The sequence below is a fragment of the Nuphar pumila genome, chromosome 6 (assembly GCF_984573655.1).
Source record: "Nuphar pumila chromosome 6, dmNupPumi1.hap1.1, whole genome shotgun sequence".
NCBI lineage: Eukaryota > Viridiplantae > Streptophyta > Magnoliopsida > Nymphaeales > Nymphaeaceae > Nuphar > Nuphar pumila.
The window spans coordinates 120,159,388-120,178,470 of record NC_143254.1 but is presented as its reverse complement, the minus strand read 5'-3'; the positions used below and the strand labels follow the sequence as shown (position 1 = coordinate 120,178,470).

The 19,083-nt window shown below is 36.6% G+C and overlaps 1 protein-coding gene across 1 annotated transcript in view; it reads right to left on the bottom strand.

The window, feature by feature from the left end:
* The window catches only part of LOC149835942 (la-related protein 1C-like), a 32,017-nt gene extending 13,196 nt beyond the window's left edge, over nucleotides 1-18,821 (bottom strand). The window contains exons 1-4 of the mRNA XM_090010727.1: nucleotides 18,018-18,821; nucleotides 17,381-17,900; nucleotides 17,147-17,303; nucleotides 16,921-17,011 (exon numbers count right to left, since the gene is read on the bottom strand). Coding sequence (XP_089866853.1) covers nucleotides 16,921-17,011; nucleotides 17,147-17,303; nucleotides 17,381-17,900; nucleotides 18,018-18,479 — 1,230 coding nt within the window. The 5' untranslated portion in view covers nucleotides 18,480-18,821. The remainder of the gene's footprint in view (nucleotides 1-16,920; nucleotides 17,012-17,146; nucleotides 17,304-17,380; nucleotides 17,901-18,017) is intronic.
* Nucleotides 18,822-19,083: the final 262 nt, after the last annotated feature.

Here is a 19,083-nt window from a genome sequence, read left to right as displayed (position 1 = left end):
AATCATGTTCTGATATAAAATTAATTTGAAACTGCCACATTTCAGAAGGAATGAAGATTTATTTGAGTCAGAATTGATCACTGAGAAAGTTCTAACTTCTAACAAATGTATTTCTGCCATTTTTCCTGCAAAAACAAATTTTAAATGTTTTTGCATCTATCTAGATGACACCTTGCATTTCAAACTATCATTTTTAAAATTTTGTTAAAAACTCCGAACAAGTATGAACAATTATATGTACACACAAGTAGGGGTGGCAAAACCTGACACGACCCGCCAACCCGCCTCTTAGGCGGGTTCGGGTTGGGCTTAAGCCAACCCGTTTAATAAACGGGTTGACCCGCCTAACCCGTTTATTAAACGGGTCGGGTTCGGGTTGGGGGTATGCCAACCCGGCTGACCCGTTTAATAAACGGGTTAGTCGGTCGGGTCAACCCGCCAACCCGACCCGTCAACCCGTCTGCCAACCCGACCTGCCAACCCGACCCGTCAACCCAACCCGTCGACCCGACAATACGACCCGTCAACCCGACCCGCGAACCTGAGAACCCGTTTACCCGACCCAACCCATTTATTAAATGGGTTGGCGGGTCGTGTCGGGTTACCCGTTTATTAAACGGGCCGGGTTCGTGTTTGCCACAGCCGACCCGTTTAATAAACGGGTCGGGCTCGGGTTGAGGTATGCTGACCCAACAACCCGTCGGGTCGACCCGCCAACCCGACACGATTGCCACCCCTACACACAAGTTCTAAGATATTACATTTGACGAGGCAAGGTGTTGAACATAATGACTGGATAAATTGGGGTGGTGGCAGCTTAACCACGAGATCCAGATCTCAGTCTCAATATTTATTAAATAAAATGAATGTAGTGATAGGGAAGCTTAGGCAAAGTGATTGTTAGAGCTGCTTACTACCTAAAAAGAAATAGTGATAGCAAAACCTAGGCAATGCAGAGGTTACCATAAACCGTATTGCAGATAGTTGTTTAGGCATAAGGCAACGATGGAAGTGTAGGCTTATAAATAATGGGAGATGGATCACCTGGTTCTAATAGCCATACATGCAACAGGAGTTTGACCTGCCACCAATGTGCACCCTGTTCTGATTAGTTGTGAAGCACCTATCTAAGAATAATTGAGATCATAAATTCACATGACAAGTAAATAGTATTCTTCTCTCCTAATTGTCACCTCAGCTTCTCCCAAGCAGTTAGATCAGAATTGCAGTAGACTCTCACTATATCTCAGATTCTCAATAGGTTATGCTATCTTTATCTACTCCAAGCCACATTGAGACAGTTTCATCAGTTGATGCACTCGACTATTGAGTTTAGGGTCAGAAAATAGACAACAAACCATAGACCACCTTCCTAATCCTGCTATCCATGTTCTTGTGTTCCCTTGAAATTTAGTTCCTTTCATCTTCCTTCACAAAGTTTTTTCAAGCGGATAAAGACTAGAGACTGGTGAAGAATGGAATGATTTTTTTCCCCAAAAAGATTTGCAGCACTTTCTAGCATGAAATAAAGTAATACACCCATAGATTTTTGTACTGTCCCACTCATCAAGCTGCTTTCATCCTTCACTTGCTCTTTTTTTCCTCTTCATCCAAAATTGAAATTACAAAGAAAACTTTCAGCAAAGCTTCATTTTAGAAACAAAGGAAAATGCATAGAATTGTAAACATCAAAAGTGAATGTGAATTTGCTTGGGATGCTTAACATACATAAAGCAATTAAAAGCTTTCAGCAACTCCATTCTGTTGTGGTATTCTTGGAACTTATTCTTGGAACTGTCTTTTCCATTTGAATCCCACTTACTAAGGTTGAAAGTATCGTATCCTTACCCATATCGGTCGGGTCCAAAGTAACACTGTATCGTATCATATATTATCGTAAACTTATCATAAATTTTTAATTAAAAAAATCAAGAAAAATCAAGAAAAAACTAAAAAAACATAGAAAAAAATCTAAAAAAATCATATCACATGAAACAATGATGAATTTCACAAAATACAACCATAAAAAAATCTATAGGTTTTGTTTAGTGGGAACCGGCCTTTGGATCACTGAAATCTGACCTGTGTACAAGTTTTTCTGGTGATCCAAAAATCAATGGCTATAAAGGCAGCAATTTTTCCTGGCTCATAAAAATACATTTTTTTGTCAAAAAAGCATGATCCAAGAGTTGATTCCTACTAAATTGAGCATGCTAAAAACATCTTAACGGTTCAAAACTATCATAAAACACTTAAAACTATGAGGTCTAATGAAACCTAACGAAAGAAGGCGGCCTAATATATTCAATTCATATATATATAAAACTTATAAGCGTATGTAATTATGTATATGTATAAATATATATAATTATATATATTAACATATACATAATATTAACATATTATAACATATTAACATCTTATAATATAAGCATGTATTATGTATATGTATATATTGTATAGTTTATGTATTTGTTTTTCACATATATATTATGTTTTTTGTTGCTTACTCTTAATTTATTCAATTTACATTTTTTTTGTTTAGAACAACAATGGAAGGGGCTTCTCCTGCAAGTGCTAGCGGGTCTACTCCATGTTCAGAATTTTCAGATTTGGAAGATGATGTGATGGGTTTGAAGCGAAAATCTGGTGATCCAACATGGAATTGGCATATTGTAAGGACAAAAATGATTTGAATTATGTGACATGCACTAAATGTAAAACAACTTATAAAGGAGGCATATACAGAGTTAAGTAGCATCTACTTGGGATTGGAAACAATGTGAAGACATGTGATAGAACAACACCAAAAATCAAGAAAGTACTTTCTGAGTACATGAAAGAATCGAAGAAGAATAGAGAGAAAAAATAAAAAAGAATCAATTAATATATATGAATGGGGATCTATGTCACATGGGTGCGGGTACGGGTACGGTTGCGACACGGGTGCGGAGCAATTTCAAAAATTTTGGACACGGGGACACGGCTATATATATGTATATATATTTTAAAATATATATATATAACAATAATAAGACTCGATCAAAGTTGTGCCCATTAGGGGACACGGCTATATATATATAATAGATAAAAAATGATTTTTTTTGTTTTTATATGTCTTTTGCCCTAAAAATGGACAAAAATAGACTCAGTCAAAGTTGACCGAGTCCAAAATGTGGACGAACTTGGCCCTGGTGCGTTGATCGAGTCTGATACTTGGTTGACTGTGTCCGAAGCCGCACCTGTATCCGAAGTCATGTCAGGTACGGGCAACACGGGTGCGTCGACCTTTTAGTCGAGTCCGTGTGACTTAGATGGGGATCTGAATACATGTTCTAAGCTTCAAATTCAAGTGAAGGACATGCATTTTCGCAGATGGAGGGGAAGCCGAGTAATATAGTTTGCTTGAAACTACCACAAGCAAAATGACTTGTGGATTTATACTTTCTAGGTGATCCAGACAAAGGAAGGCAAGGAAACAACAGAGGATTGAAACAAACCACGCTAGAGAACCGCTTCAAGAAAGGAGGGAAGTAGTGTGTGAATAGGTGGTTTTATGAAGTAGGAATACCTTTTCATACATCAAAGTTGTTTTATTTTCATAGTATGATTGAGACCATAGGCCAATTTGAACTTGAGATGAAGCCTACATCATACCACGAGTAGTGAGAGCCATTTTTGGCTAAAGAAATTATGAAACAAATGAGTTCTTGGACCAATACAAAGTGCATTGGGTCAAATATGGATGTAGCATAATGTCGGATGGATTGAGTGATACTAAGGGCCAGACACTTATTAATTTCTTCGTTAATTTTTCCTTAAGTACAATGTTTTTAAAATCAGTTGATGCATCTGATGAAGTTAAAGATGTATATTTGTTTTTTGGAATGTTGAATAAGATTGTTGAAGCTGATGAAGAAAATGTTATCCAAGTTATTACTGATAATGCATCCAATTAGGTCAAAGATGGTAAAATGTTGATGGAGAAAAAAAAGCACTTGTTTTGGACTGCTTGTGCTGTATATTGTTTGGATTTAATGTTGGAAGATATAGGAGAGTTGCAATATTTAAAGAACGACTTTCAAAAAGCAAAGCAATTGGTCATATTTATATATAAATATATTCAAGTGTTGAGTATGATGAGAACCTACACATAGAAGGGTCTATATAGGCCAGCAGCAACAAGGTTTTCTACTAGGTTTTTGACTCTTGAAAGCATATACAAGTCCAAAAAAAGATTGAGGTTCATGTTTGTTGGTCCAAAATCAGTTTCTCAAGGACATCAGCTGGTAAAAGATGTGAAAGCATAGTTTTGAGCACAAAATTTTTGAAGGGAGTAAGTCATGTTCTTAAAACAATGGCTCGTTTAATTAATGTGTTTTGAATGGTTGATAGTGATGAAAAGCCTGCTATGAGTTACATATACGAAAAATGGACCGTGCAAAGGAGAAAATAAAGGCATAATTTAAGTTTTTTGTATTCTATTAAGTGTAATTTTCATTTTTAAGTTTTAACTTAACTTTTATAATGGTTACTTTCAATTATTTTACTTAATAGGTAAATTTGTGCAATGATGAAGATATGGCCCAGTTTGAGACATAATCGATAGAAGATGGTGTCATCAATTGCATAAACCCTTACATGCAGCAAGCTTATATTTGAATCCCGTTATATATTATGAGTATGCAAATATCGACTCAAATGATGAGATAAAAAATGGCTTGTATGATTGCATTAACCGTCTTGTTCGAAGTGAAGAGGATCAAAGTGAACTAGTAGACCAACTGATAAAATATAGAACTGCTAGTGGGCCTTTTGTCATGGAGTTAGCAAAAAAGAAGAAAAAAGTGTATATGTTAGGTAAGTTGATTAAATTTCATATAACTTTAGCTTTGCAATATTTTTATAACTTATATACTTTAATTACATTAATTTGATACTTTTTCTTTATAGTGGATTGGTAGATTTCCTTTGGCATTGGTTCTCCCCAACTCCAGACCTTTGTTTGGATCTTATGCCTCACATATAGTGCATCTAGTTGTTAACGTAATTGGAGTACTTTTGAAGAGGTAAACTATTATTTATTACTAAAAAATATTTGTTAATTTGTATATATTTTAATTTTATATTTTTTTTGTAGATTCATACAAAGAAAACAAACTGAATTTTGCATAAAAAGTTGAATGATTTGGTTTTTTTGCAATATAATCAGTGATTAAAGTAAAGATATGAGGAGCGAATGAGCGAAGGAGATCTTATTGACCCCATCATCTTAAAAGAAATCTATGATAAAGATGAGCCAGTCTTTGAAGATGACACTTCACTTACATGGTCTCTTGTTGATAAGGCGTTTGGAGCGTCCAGACATAAGGGGAGAAAAAAAACGTGCTACATAAGACATAAGGAAGAAAAGAACGAATAAATAAAAGAAGGTGGTGAGGATGGAAGGAACTAGTTCTGCAGAAACTAAAGAAAATGACGAATATATTGATGAAGATGATTCAGTCTTCAGATGATGACGATGAACTTTCAAGTTCATTATCTAAAGACTAGATTTATTAGAGTGGAGAGTCGAGAGTTTTGGACTAGCTTGATTGTTGATTTATGTCTTTTTAATATTGTAAACTTATTGGGGTTTGTTGACCCTTACCTTTTAGACATATCATTTTGGATTTTATTATTTTAGACTTGTTAAGTTATGTAAACTTATTGAGATTCTTTTACCCTTACCCTTTAGACATATATTAGTTTCGATTTGATTATTTTAGACTTGAATGCACTTATAGTGTTGAATGTGCTATATATTTGCAAATATATATTTAAATGTGCTACATATTTGTCGTGGTGGGTCATCCTCATGTTTTGTATTTGAATGCACAGCTTCACCGCCTTTGACAACTAAGTTGCTTGCTTGATTTTTTCTTTTTTTATTAGTTAAGTTTGTTATGTGTGTAGATTTGTTGTCGAATATTTGTATGCCTATATTTTTATTTTGTGGTTAATTGGTTATGTTTTATTTTAGATTTTTCGATGTCGCCTTCACGTTCATGTCATAGAGCTGATCCTGCATAGCAATACTGCAAAAGCATTGATAATGTACCAAGATCATCGAGTAGTATGCTTTATGGTGCTATTATTAGAGGTAGACAACATAGATTTAAGCAACATATTGTACGTCTTCGTCAATTTGTACTTTCATGTCATTCTCCATCTATTCCTACCACTTTTTGTGTTGATGTTATTGTTGAACTAGAAGGAATTGAAAAAAGAAGAAGACTGAAAAAATGCAAAGAAAAAAGAATTTTAACCATTGTTCTAGATTTGGCAGATGATGATGACCCACCACGGCAAACTCAATTAACTTCATTTGCCAAAAAGAAGTGCCAATATATGAAGAGACGGTGGCACGACAGTTGGATGCAACAATAAGGATTTTTTGTCCTAATTCTTGACCTATATAGTTTAGTTTTAGGATTTTATAGTTTAGGGATGAAGATTAGTCGTTGGTTAAATGTGATGTTTTTAGTTATCATAAACAATCAGTAGTTCAGTTATGACTTATGAAATTTTAGTATGACTTGGATGTGAATTTAATATTGTTAAGGTTTTAATTGTGTTTAAATTATGTAGTTACCTTTTATTTACATTGTTTCAATTGTTCATTTCTACTTGTTTGTCTATTGCTTATTTTATGTCTATTCTTAATTTTGTGTATATTGTTTATTCAATTGTTCATTTCTTCATATTTGTCTATTGCTTATTTTATGTCTATTATTGTTAATTTTTTTGTATACATGATTTTATTTTTTGTATATTGTTTATTCACATTGTTAGTTGTATGGTTTGTTTACTTAATTGTTCATTTATTCTTAAATTTTTTTAGCATGTTATTTAATATAATTGCTTTACAGTGTTCGACAACATGTGTTCTGTCTATTGCTTATTGTTGATTGATTTTATGTTGTATACATGTTTGTTATTAATTTAGCAGTTTATTTACATATTGTGTTTTTTTTAATTTGGGTACCGACTAATCTGTCTAGTCTTTTTAGGGGCTCATCGTCTAGGCACCGCCAATCGCCTTTGACAACTAAGCCCCACCCCCAAAAACAAAATCCTATACGCTCCTAGACAAGGACAACACCAAAAAGGGGTTTCAACTACAAGGCAATTCACACAGCTTCCCTTCATCTTTGTCAACATCCATCCATCTACTTTTTTTTTATTTCTCCAAGTGTATTTCTTATTATGCACATTTTTTAACCCCACTTTCGATACCATGATCCCCCAAAGCACAACTTGGAATCTCCAAATCCTTTGTTACAAATGTTTAACAAACTGCTTTTGTACCCAAAGCTCACCTACATTCCAAATCCACAAGACCTATTTAGAAACTTGAAATATTGCTATAGAATTTGTGGATTAGCTGATGGTATGATCCCCTGGGACTGCACAGCTGCCTCAACACTACATCTTACACAACAGCTGAAACAATCAAATATTAAGGTTTATCCACATCCATCCTACACTGGCTACCTACAAATAACAGCAGCTATATAGCTATGTAAGTGTCAAACCTCAGCCACACTAGCAATTGGTGGAAAAATCTCATTATGGTCAATACCATAATCCTAAGAATATGTTGAAGCTAAGCACTTTTTTTATAGAGGAACCTAGGTCTTGTATCTATCCACTCAATTGTATGCCATCATCTTGACTTATTATGCACGTGATAGCTTCCTTCCAGGTAAAAGAGAAGAAAAACCCATTTTTGAGCCTTGTACAGGTAACAGGACAAAAATCATATTCTAAGAACAGTGCCAAACTGTTGCTTGTCAATTCTTCAAAAATGGGTTCAAAATACTCTAGTCAACTAGCTGTAGCTACAATGTAGGAGCAACAGGAAAAAGGCACGTCTGTGACTGAAGACCATAAGTAGCATTTGCAGTCTACAGAATTGAAAGAAGAAAAGCAAAAAGAGTCATTGTTATAATAGAGAAAACAGATAAACAATGGGCATAGTGAGGCTAAACTATTGGGTAGTTGCTCAACTTAAAGGGGCACTCCAGTATAAACAAGAAAGTAGAAGGAAGACAGAGAGAAGAGGGTGTAAAATAGTGAGAAGACAGCTTAATTCAAAAAACACAAAGTTGAAGGGAGAAGAGGACAAAGTAGCAAACAACAGAAAACAGTGATCAAAGAGGGAAAATAGGAATGCCAGGTCGGGTTTGGGTTGGATATCCATCTCCCAAACCTATTTAGTCGAATATGGTAGAAAGCTTAAGATTTATTAAGATAAATGGGTCGGATTCAGTGAAGCATGGTGGAATCCAGTCAAAATCAGATTTGATTCAGCTTTATAGTTTGATTGCATTCTTTTAATATATTAAAAGTGATGCTGGTATAATTTGAACCCGATAAATGAACATCAAAAGCAGCTTACAAAATGAGTAGTAGCCAGGTGTGCAAACTAAACTTTGTGAAAAGTAGTTGTATGCATAAATACTAAAAACAAAAGAACTGATGGGAACTTCATTCGGATCTGACTGAATCTCACAGATTTAACTGATTTTGGTCAAATTTGATCTTCATTTTTATAGTCAGACTCGGATTCGATTGGAACGATTTCACACTCAACTCCAAATCCAAATCTAATTAGTGCATATTTAATAAGGTCATATTTGGTAATTACTAATATGCAATCCGAATCCAACCCATTTACATTCCTAATGAAAATGGATGAAAAACAGAAAACATGAAACAAACATAAATGACAGGATAGGGAAAAGAAAAATAGGTTGAATCATGAGGAAGACCAAGCACAATTAAGCAAAAAAATAGAAGAGATGACAGGAACTTAAATAATAAAGAGATAAACCCAAGCCCTGTTTAAACTTTGAAACCGTGCAGTAAGGTCCACAAGATAACGACAATGAAATGAAAAAGGGACCATCTGTACCAACAGTTGAAGATAAAAATGGGTAGATCTTACAAACCATATTTGCAAGATTACAGAATGGGAATAACAACCAAAAACCTTTAACAAATTGAAAAAAATGCTCATAATGTCACCAAAATTTGACAATAAGAGTTAAAAATTCACAGGAAAAAAATAAGGAAAACCAGCCCAAAGAAAAACTTAGTGTTGCTCTCTGGGGCATTTCAATAGCACAAAAAGGCATGCTTCCTGCAGGGCCACTGTTTCCTTGTGTGGCTGTTACAAAGGAAGGAGCAACCTTACATAAGGAAGGTGCCCCTAGATGATGTTTCCCATCTAGAAAAAGACATTTTCTTGGAGCGCACTGTTGCCCTCAATGAAAAGTGGATTCTACTGTCTAAAGCCTAAACAATACAACCACATAGCTTCCTAACAAAACAAAAAACACCAAAAGAATAAAGAGTAAGCCTCGTACATATAATCAAGGTCAAAAAGACTTTTTGACCCATAATTAACAAGAAGGCTGCAACAAATATATTTCAATAAAATGGTGTTTCTATACTTAGAAGAACTATTAATGCATGTTGACTTCATACACCCAAAAATCCTTTTCACAGCCAGACACCGTGCATGCATCATAAGCCGGGAAGTTTGATCATTCAACAAAATTATGCCCATCCTTAATATGATGAGATAGTAACACTTAAGATCCTCTATTGACACTTCGTCACAGGTGGGTTGTCAATGGACTGTCCCTTGTATAGGCTTTTACATCTGAGACTGGAAAACAGCAACAATCACAGCCACTGGATGAAGACAAGAGACCAACAAAAGGTGACAGTTGTGCTAGAAGTAGAAGTTGGAGTAAATGGTCCAAGGATGGAAAAGGCATATGTCTGCCTTCACAAAGTTTATCTGGACTTGGCAGAAGCAGAAGAATTAGGCAGAAAATTTCATATGCCAAAAGCTTATGACATTTATGTTAGGTAGCCAATAATCTCAAGGGATGATAAGATGAGAAACTATCCATGCCTTTCTCTTCCATCAGTGGCTAAAAACTCGTGCTCATGGATGCAGTGACAGGAGACCTTGTCCTAAATATGAACAGTTGTCCTTGTTCCTGGGTCCCTCAAATTCAGGAAAAATGTGAGGATGAAGCTCATTCCTGGAGTTTTCCAAATACTCAAACAACAACAAAAAGTCCATGATCAAGCAAAGGATCCATTAGAGCAAGACCACTTCCAGATTTTACATATCAATAAGTAGAGGACCTGAATTGAGTTTGTTTGTTTCACATAAAAAAGATCAAAGTTTCTGTAGAAGTCTGCACGCCTTTGACCCAGTCAGTCTCTTAATATGTTTTTCACGAAAACTAATTAGTGAGAAACACAGAGGTCGTGAATGCCTGCGTCAAAGCAATGTTCCATGGAGACAAAGGAAACATTCATGCCCTGTTCATCAGCCTTCTTAAAACGCCCCCATAGTGATGGTATGTTTAATCACATTCCACCTATGTACACCAGCTGTCCTTTACAATGAACAATGTTCCTCATCAACAAAAATCCAATGAAAAGCATGTGACATTCAACTATATCAGGATAAGAATCTGAATTTTTGGCTTGTAACTGGACTATCAGTAATAGTAAGATGAAGAATGAAAGAAAGGGAAGGGCAGGTTGATGTTTGAGGTTTTCTGAGGAACCATAATGACAACAATTGTCAAAAGTCAACCTTCTGCCAACAGCTCCCTAATTGCCAGAAAGGCAAATATCAAGTGTATATTTTAGACAGCAAAAAGCAATAAAGATACTTCTACAGATCTTAAACAGAATACCATGTGTAAATACATTGAGACACAATGATACTGGATACATGTGAAAGAAACATGAAGATATCCCTACTCTAATATACATTTGTAAAAGTGACCAATTGCTTCCTATGTACATTAAGTATGCACAGTTCCAGATATAAAACCTGGAACACAAGCAATGCCGAAAAATAACTGATAACAGTGAGAAACTGACAGAACAAAGAGCATCCAGAGTACAAGACAGAAAAATAAAGAGAAAAACAGCAAGATAAAAGAGGTTGCATCTAAAAGTCCAAACCCATAAGCCAATAATTCAATTTCCCCAAAATCATGAAGTTTGGATGAGTGGAGAACAGATAAGATATTCTAGTAACCACATCGAACATATTTATCACATAGCAAAATTTAACATAATTTCTGCAATAACTACACAGTACACAACCCCCATGATTCCATTATGATCACTTAATATTTACAAAAAATGCATGTTAGAGAACAATAGGGCATAAAATTTCAAGTCCATAGTGTTGACCATGAAACTTAGCATAAAAGACGTGTTCCAAAACAGACCAAGCATTTGCAAGTCACAGTAATGTTAACCAGTGAGAAAGTAATACCCATATCAAAGGATCAACAATACCAAATATTGCAAAAGCATTACAAAGATCCTAAGGTTGGAAACAAACTGGATATGAGTTGCATTCTGACCAAACCTCGATAAACAACACTTTGATAGTTAGACTGGATTAAGCTCTCCCTGATCCAGCTGGTAAGTCCTGACATCCTACTCTTTCATTGGTTACATGATAATAAAATGAAAGGAAGGAGTTCTTATTTCTTCTTTCAAAATTAGAAATTTCAATCAATTCAGCTCGGTTACCTCATTGCCTTCTTATAAGCAATCAATTCAGCTCGGTTACCTCAAAATTAGAAATTTCAATCAATTCAGCTTGGTTACCTCATTGCCTTCTTATAAGCAATGCATTCACTCACTTCCGCTACTACTACCACCAAGCGCCGGCAGGCCTCTTTGATATTTGAGGCCACCACCTAGGGCCTCAAATGAAAAAAAATATATAACGCTTATATTTCACATGCTGAGGGCCTCCAATGAAACATGGCACATGCATGTGCCTCATGCTGAGGGCCCCCAATGAGAAAAAAAATATGAAGAAATATGAGCCTCCAATGAAATATGCCTAGGGCCTCAACTTCTCTTGAGCCGCCCCTGACTACCACCAAGACTATGTAATGGACAACCATATAATGATTAGTGTATAACATTTTTATGCCCCAATGAGAAGATTTCAATTTGGTGATACACTTATTGTGACAGATGATCACTTCAATTCTGAAGCCTGTGGTAAACAGGTAACATAATGGTAGATATAACATAAAGACTTACAAGAGAGTAAAATTGTTACGAACCGAGCTACATGGGCCATGCTTAGTATTGAGTCTAGGAGGTTCAAGTTGGTTAGCATCAAGTTCAAGTGGTAGGTCTAGTCATAACAATTTTGGGTAGGGGTAGTGCAGGAACGTGAGGGTGAATCTGAGTCTAGAAGACTTAGTAGAATGAGTCTAGGAGTCTTAGAAGGGACATACTTTGTAATGAAAAGGTATGGATGTTTGCAAAGGAACAAAGGAGAAAGACCGGCTTATACCTACCAGTTAATCAGGTTCCTGCACTCAGAAATCCCCTTGAAATTGAGGCAGTTGGTGAAGCGTGACATCACCAAGCAGCTCAACCACATCGTTGAGAACATTGAGGTGAACCATCACTACCAACCCTCATCATTGAGGTAGAGACTCTCATAATAGAGGGTGGTCCAGCGGGCATGTCATGTAGAGCAACCCAGCTTCATAGCTTGACAAGTTGAAGAATTTGGCCATAGTTCAGCTCACTAATCATTGCCAAACTCAGCTAGGTGCATCATGTCAAGATAGGTGTAACTGCCCAGTTTGACTGTGTTAATTTTCCAGTCATTTCTGGGAATTATGTCCCCCAAAACAGAACCAAAATGAGGCTTACCAGATCTGAATTGTGTTCATTTTCGGTCACATAGCCCAGTATCCACCCAGCTGATATCAACCAGCCCATATTAACGTGAAGAACTGGAACATTCACAACTTCGTGGTTTGGGCATGCAACAAAAATTCGATTTTCATTTTAACATGCAAAAATGGAAAAGCAAATATAACATAGTACGATGTGTGGGGAAAAAAAAGTAGATCAATTATCATAATTAATGGATTCACAAGGAAAAATGTTTGGAATGGAGGTGCAGGACATGTCCCAAAATAAAGGAGTAGAACAAAGAAATGGGTACCCTTGTATGTGAAAACATCAAAACAAATTAGAAAGGGAGGAAGAAAGAAAGGGGCCTCTTAATAGGCATGGGTTCCAAAAGACCGACAAGTGAAAAAATATGGAACAAAATCAATGAAGGATGAATTTCAAAACCAGAAGACCAGCTGCAAATATTGTTAACTTGATTGTCCAAGTCTTAAATTTCCTCAGGAAGTCAAGTTTAAAAACAAGATATGACATGCAGGGCAGTCAAAGAAACTATACACCACCTGTTTTGGACATATCGAAGTTTCCAGTTTGGCACAAAGTTGATTGGTATGACAAACATAACTGATGGACTGAGACTGCTATTCTAGCTAAGTGGGTTGAAGTGCAATGCTCACTGCTGGATCCAAATGTGGAGAATACACAGTATGGTGGGCGCTTTGGTCGACAGGAATTCACACATCTTGGAAGACCCCAAAATTTGATCAAGTGTTGCATAGAAAATCATTGTTGGGATTCAAAATATCATAAAGGACAAACAATATGAATTTATTCCTACTCAATACTGAAGCTGGGGTTGGCGAATTAGCATTGCTGTTGCATTTGTTATTACACTTAAATTTTGGTTGCTTTTATTTGTTTTCCTATATCAAGTAACTCCTCATCACCTAATTGCTGCTCCATCCCTCTCTGCCTATGTATGTATGTATGTATGTATCAAGGAATCATCAACATTATTTCAAATGGCACTAAATGCATTATACAGAATTTTCTTATTCACATTTTTGTGACAATAATGATGGTGTTAGATACCATGAATCAGTGTTGTAAGTATCGTACTGTATCATACAATACACACTCGTATCGCGATATGAGTGTGTATCATATTCGTATCGGGTGTATCATAAGATACACCCCTGTATCGACTTGTATCGTACAATACACCTTCGGCGCGCTTTAAAAAGACGAAAGTTACTTTTTTACTTTTTGGGTTTTAAATACCTCTTGAGGGCCGACTCCCTCATTTGTGTAGAGGCCATTAAAGGGAAACTCATGCAACCTAGGAGTTGTGAGAGCGATTTGGGGGCCGATCCATGTGCAAAGTAGAGGGCTTTTGCGATTTTCTCAAGTAAGCATTTATTTACACCTTTTCCACTCAAGGAAATGGGTTAAGGTAAAAAATCTGTATTATTTGCTTCTTATTGAGTTTTTTGGGGCAAAGGTTTGGCTAATGCGATTTGTCAAATATTTGTATGTCTATATTTTTATTTGATGGTAAATTGGTTATGTTTTATTTTGGATCTTTTGATGTCGTCTTCACGTTTATTTTATAGAGATGATATTGCATGGTAATATCGTAGCATGGATGATGTACCACGACCATGGTCATCATTGAGAGATTTGTTTTGTGGTGCTATTATTAGAGATGGACTGCATAGATTTAAGCAACATATTGCAGGTCTTTGTCAAAATGTACGTTCATGTGATTATCCATCTATTCCTGCCACTTTCGTATTGATGTTATTGTTGAAATAGAAGAAATTCAAAGAAGAATTTTGCAAAAATGCAAAGGACTTCCAACCATTGTTTCAGATTTCGAAGATGATGATAATGATCCACTTGCCAAAAAAATGGCCAAAGATAAAGAGATCATCACGCAGCAATTGGATGCAACACTGAGGAATTATTGTCCTAATGTTTGGCAAATAGGCTCTTGAAGATAGTTTAGTTTTAGGATATTTATAGTTTAGAACTTTAGAGATGAAGATTGGCATGTAAGACGTTGGTTAAATGTAATCTTTTTAGTTATCATGAACTCTTAATAGTTTAGTTATGACTTAAGACATTTTAGTATGACTTAGATATGAATTTAATATTGTTAGTTAAAGTATTAATTGTTTTTAAAATTTAAATTATGTAGTTGTCTTTTATTTACATTGTCAGATATCAGTTGCATGGTTTGTTATTAATTTTAGCAGGAGGAGAAGAAGAAGAAGATGATTATGATTATGATTATGATTATGATTATGATTATGATTATGATTATGATTATGATTATGATTATGATTATGATTTTGATTATGATTATGATTATGATTATTGAGGTTTTATATAATATTTTGTTTTTGTTTATATAATATGAAAGTATGAGCCTTGTGGCATGTTCTCAACTGCAAGAGTCTTACGTAGCTTATAGAGACATAAATGTTTCATATGTGATTTTATGGTTGTATTTGGTGCAATTTATCATTGTTTCATGCGTTATGATATTTTTAGAATTTTTGCTAATTTTTCTGATTTTTCTTGATTTTTTTGGAAATTTTGAAAAAAAAATTATTAAAAAGTTACGATACGTATACGATACAATACAATACAGACTAACTTTTGCCCAACCGATAGGGGTAACAATAGAATACTTACAAGTTACAACATTGCCATGAATTATGTAATTACTTATGTCGTTCCAAAATAATATTTTAATAGTATTCAATTTAAGTGTGTTAAAAGCTCTCAATCAACAAGCTTAAAACTAAATCCCATGATTTTAGTGACTATCACAGGAACCATACCTAGCAGGGTTAGCAATCAGTAGCCAAATTCTTCTTTTCCATGCTCATATTTCTCAATTATACAGTTTGGGCATTGATCTTCAACCAACAAAGTGGAAGCATGGATTGATTATAGTACCTTTTATTGCACTAAACAATACTTCACATATTGCTCCAAAGGTAAGATCCATCGTACACAACATCATGTATGTACATATATGCATATCACTCATAATAAGCAACTTTATACATACATACATATATATATACATATATATATATAGATATATATATATATATGTACATATTCTGTACATATTCATATCTGATCATTTGCAAAATAAGGTCTCAAGGAATACAGTGTCCCAGGCACTCATTATGTTGCACATAAGATCTAACACAATTTTGACAAATAAATACAGATAAAATTTTGACAAAAAATACGGTGGAGAATTACATGTAATAGTGATTTTATGAACATTTAGGTTTTTTATTAAGATATTAAGCAATTATCTCACAACATGATAACTGACACTTTGGTGGTAATATAACGAGAAAACAAAACCCACATCACCATTGTCTCACCACGCAAAGTTGCATTGACAAGGTATACAGATAAACATACTGAATTTTTCCATCTCTAACTTCAAATGAGTAAATAAATATCATGTCAGATGTAAAGCATGTTGTTCCATACTTGTGCAGATACAAACAAAGATCTCCAACTAGTTAAAAACAAAGAATGGAATAGTTCCTAATCATTTACAAAATATGCTCATGATGATTCTAAAGAGTCTTTTGCAGGCTTCAAGAATAGTGAGGTAACAATGTAAGCTACTCGGCTTGCATAAGGATAGAAAAAGACAACCTTTTCAATGTTACAATAACCATCTGTGAAGCCAAATAGTTGGAAGAACCCAATAAAAGATGTTTAAGAGAATCCATAAAAATGAGTCTGCTTCCTTTAAGCATAGCAACTTTTGGAATCTACATATTTCTTCATCCTAATTATGTCTAAGGGCCGCCTTAGCAAGTCAGATAAGCACTTGCAATATTATAAATACTTGAGGGAAAAAAAAAAAAAAGTCAGTGACCAATTATGAGAAAACAATACAATAAGGGGTGTGGGCATCTCAGAATATGAACAACAAATTACAGTGCTTATAAGCCAATATCTACGATTATATAACCCACATAATGTAGGCAATCTGATGTTCTTATGCACATTTACCTTATAGTTCTTGCACAGAGAACTATTTATTTTATGCATGGCTATTGGGATCCACGGCATCAAAAATTAAATTATTAAAATCTCAAAACAACTCACTCGATTGAAATTCGCAATCACAGAGATGGAAACCCATCCTTGCTCATCCATGTTCTTCCGCAAGAATACATCTTTACACAAATTGTCGCCACTGCACCAAATCAAAATAACAAAGATAATCTGATATAAACCATCGAACTGTCTCTTCTCTACCACAAAAAAGAAACATTGATTACGGAATCCTATCAATGATTGACAATGATCACTAAAATTTAATTGAAATTACCTGAAATAGTACTCTATCTGCCTAACTAACATGGCACGCAATTGAGGATCTGGTGATGGAAAGAACACAGCAGGAGATGGAGCATGTGCAATGAATGGCACACCTTGAATGAGCTCAGTGGGTGCTGTGTGAACGTAATATATTTGAGCTCCCATATCTGCAAGCATAAAGAAAGCAACAATCAGGAAACAAAAGCTGCATGCCACATTGCCAAACAGAGAGAAGACAACTTACCGGAATAGCCTATCGGGGGTGTATAACCGCGAGGAATGTTCATAAATAGGGCGGCAGCAGGAGGCTGCCGGATGAAATTCCTTGGACCAATTCTCTGCTGCTGGTGGATATCCCGACTTCCATAACCTCGATTCGAATTCCACTCATAATGTGTGTTTTCCTGGTCGCGGGCATTGCCCCTGTTCGCGTAATTGTTATGGTGTGGGTTGTCAGCTCGTGGGTGTGGTCCATTGCCCCTCCTGAACGAATTCCTGGGATGATCGTTTCCAGTGTGGCCCTGAGAACCCGATCCCCTTGATCCATGCTCCCAATTGTTCTTCTGCGAGGGATCTTTGTGGGCCTGTTCTGATCTATCGGGATTATTTTGCGATGATTCCGTGCCAGAGAATGCGGTGCCTCCGTACGTGTTATTACTACGTCTGTTTAGAGATCTCTGCCGATTTGGGAAAGCATGATTTTGGGTGGAATTCGTGCTCGCATTTTGATACGGCTTCTGTGGAGATTGCGGCGTTACCGGGGCCTAATGGAAAGCAATATCAAGAAAAAAGAAGCACCACCAACCGTTCATTGTCCATTTTTCTAGCGACAATTCACATGAATGCAAGAAGGTAACCGAAAGCGGACGGCAAAGACCCACCTGAGAAACGGATGAGCCATCCCCGAATGGCTTCGGCGAATCGATCGATTTAGAAGGAACCCTCGTTGATTCCGACAGTGCAGGCCAGGAAACCGCCCCCATGACGGGACCGACCTCCACCACCGGCGAGCCTGGCCCGCTGGACGGCTTATTCCAGGCATGCTTCTTCATGGATGGGGAGCCCTCGTTGGCATCATCCGGCAGCTTGCGGGGTGAAGCGACGTTTGATGGGCCGCCTACCTCTGGTGCTGGTGCGGGCAGCGAAAGATCAGAATCAGACGAGCCATCGGCGCCTTCTGCCGGAGGCGAGGAGGGCTTGGCAGAGGCAGACTCAGGATCACCCCGGACGATCTGGGACCATGGGCTCCGCGCGGGCACCGGGCGGCGGAATTGGGGATCGTCCGCCGAGAGACCCGACGTCCTCGCCGGAAAATTCGATGGGGAGTCGGTGGCAGCGGCCATCAGAGAGTCTGTGCTTGTGTGGGTGTTTGCACCTTCAGGAAAATGGAAAGAGGGGAGGGTCCCCAGCCAATGTGGGAACCCAAATAGGCAGCAAAGGAACACAGGATAGGTTGTGGGAGAGGGGAGGGCGATTGGGGCAGTTATTGGGTATTCTGGAAAAAGGTGATAGGAAACACAAAAGAAAAGAGTTTCAGCAATGCATGTCTCTATATCGCAGGAGAGGTGGATCAGACAGGAGCAAGAACTCAACTCTCTCTCTCTCTCTCTCTCTCTCTCTCTCTCTCTCTCTGTGTGTGTGTGTGTGTGTGTGTGTGTTTGTGTGTGAAGTATTCAGGTTCCTTTGGAAGGGAGGTTTCGTTTCCAGCCTTTAGTAAACCACCAAGAAAGCTCAAACCCATGCTGCATACCAAATGACCAAACTACCATTCTTTTCTGTTGCTTCTTTTTTGGGTTGCCCTGATCTTTTTAGTGCTCTCCTTGTGGCGACCTTTTTATTGGGTATCTAGCATACACTTTGTTCTTGTATAATTATAAAAAATGACTTATTCCAAAACTTCCTAGTTAATAGGATTATAGGAGGATACCTTTGGTTGCTATTTATTTA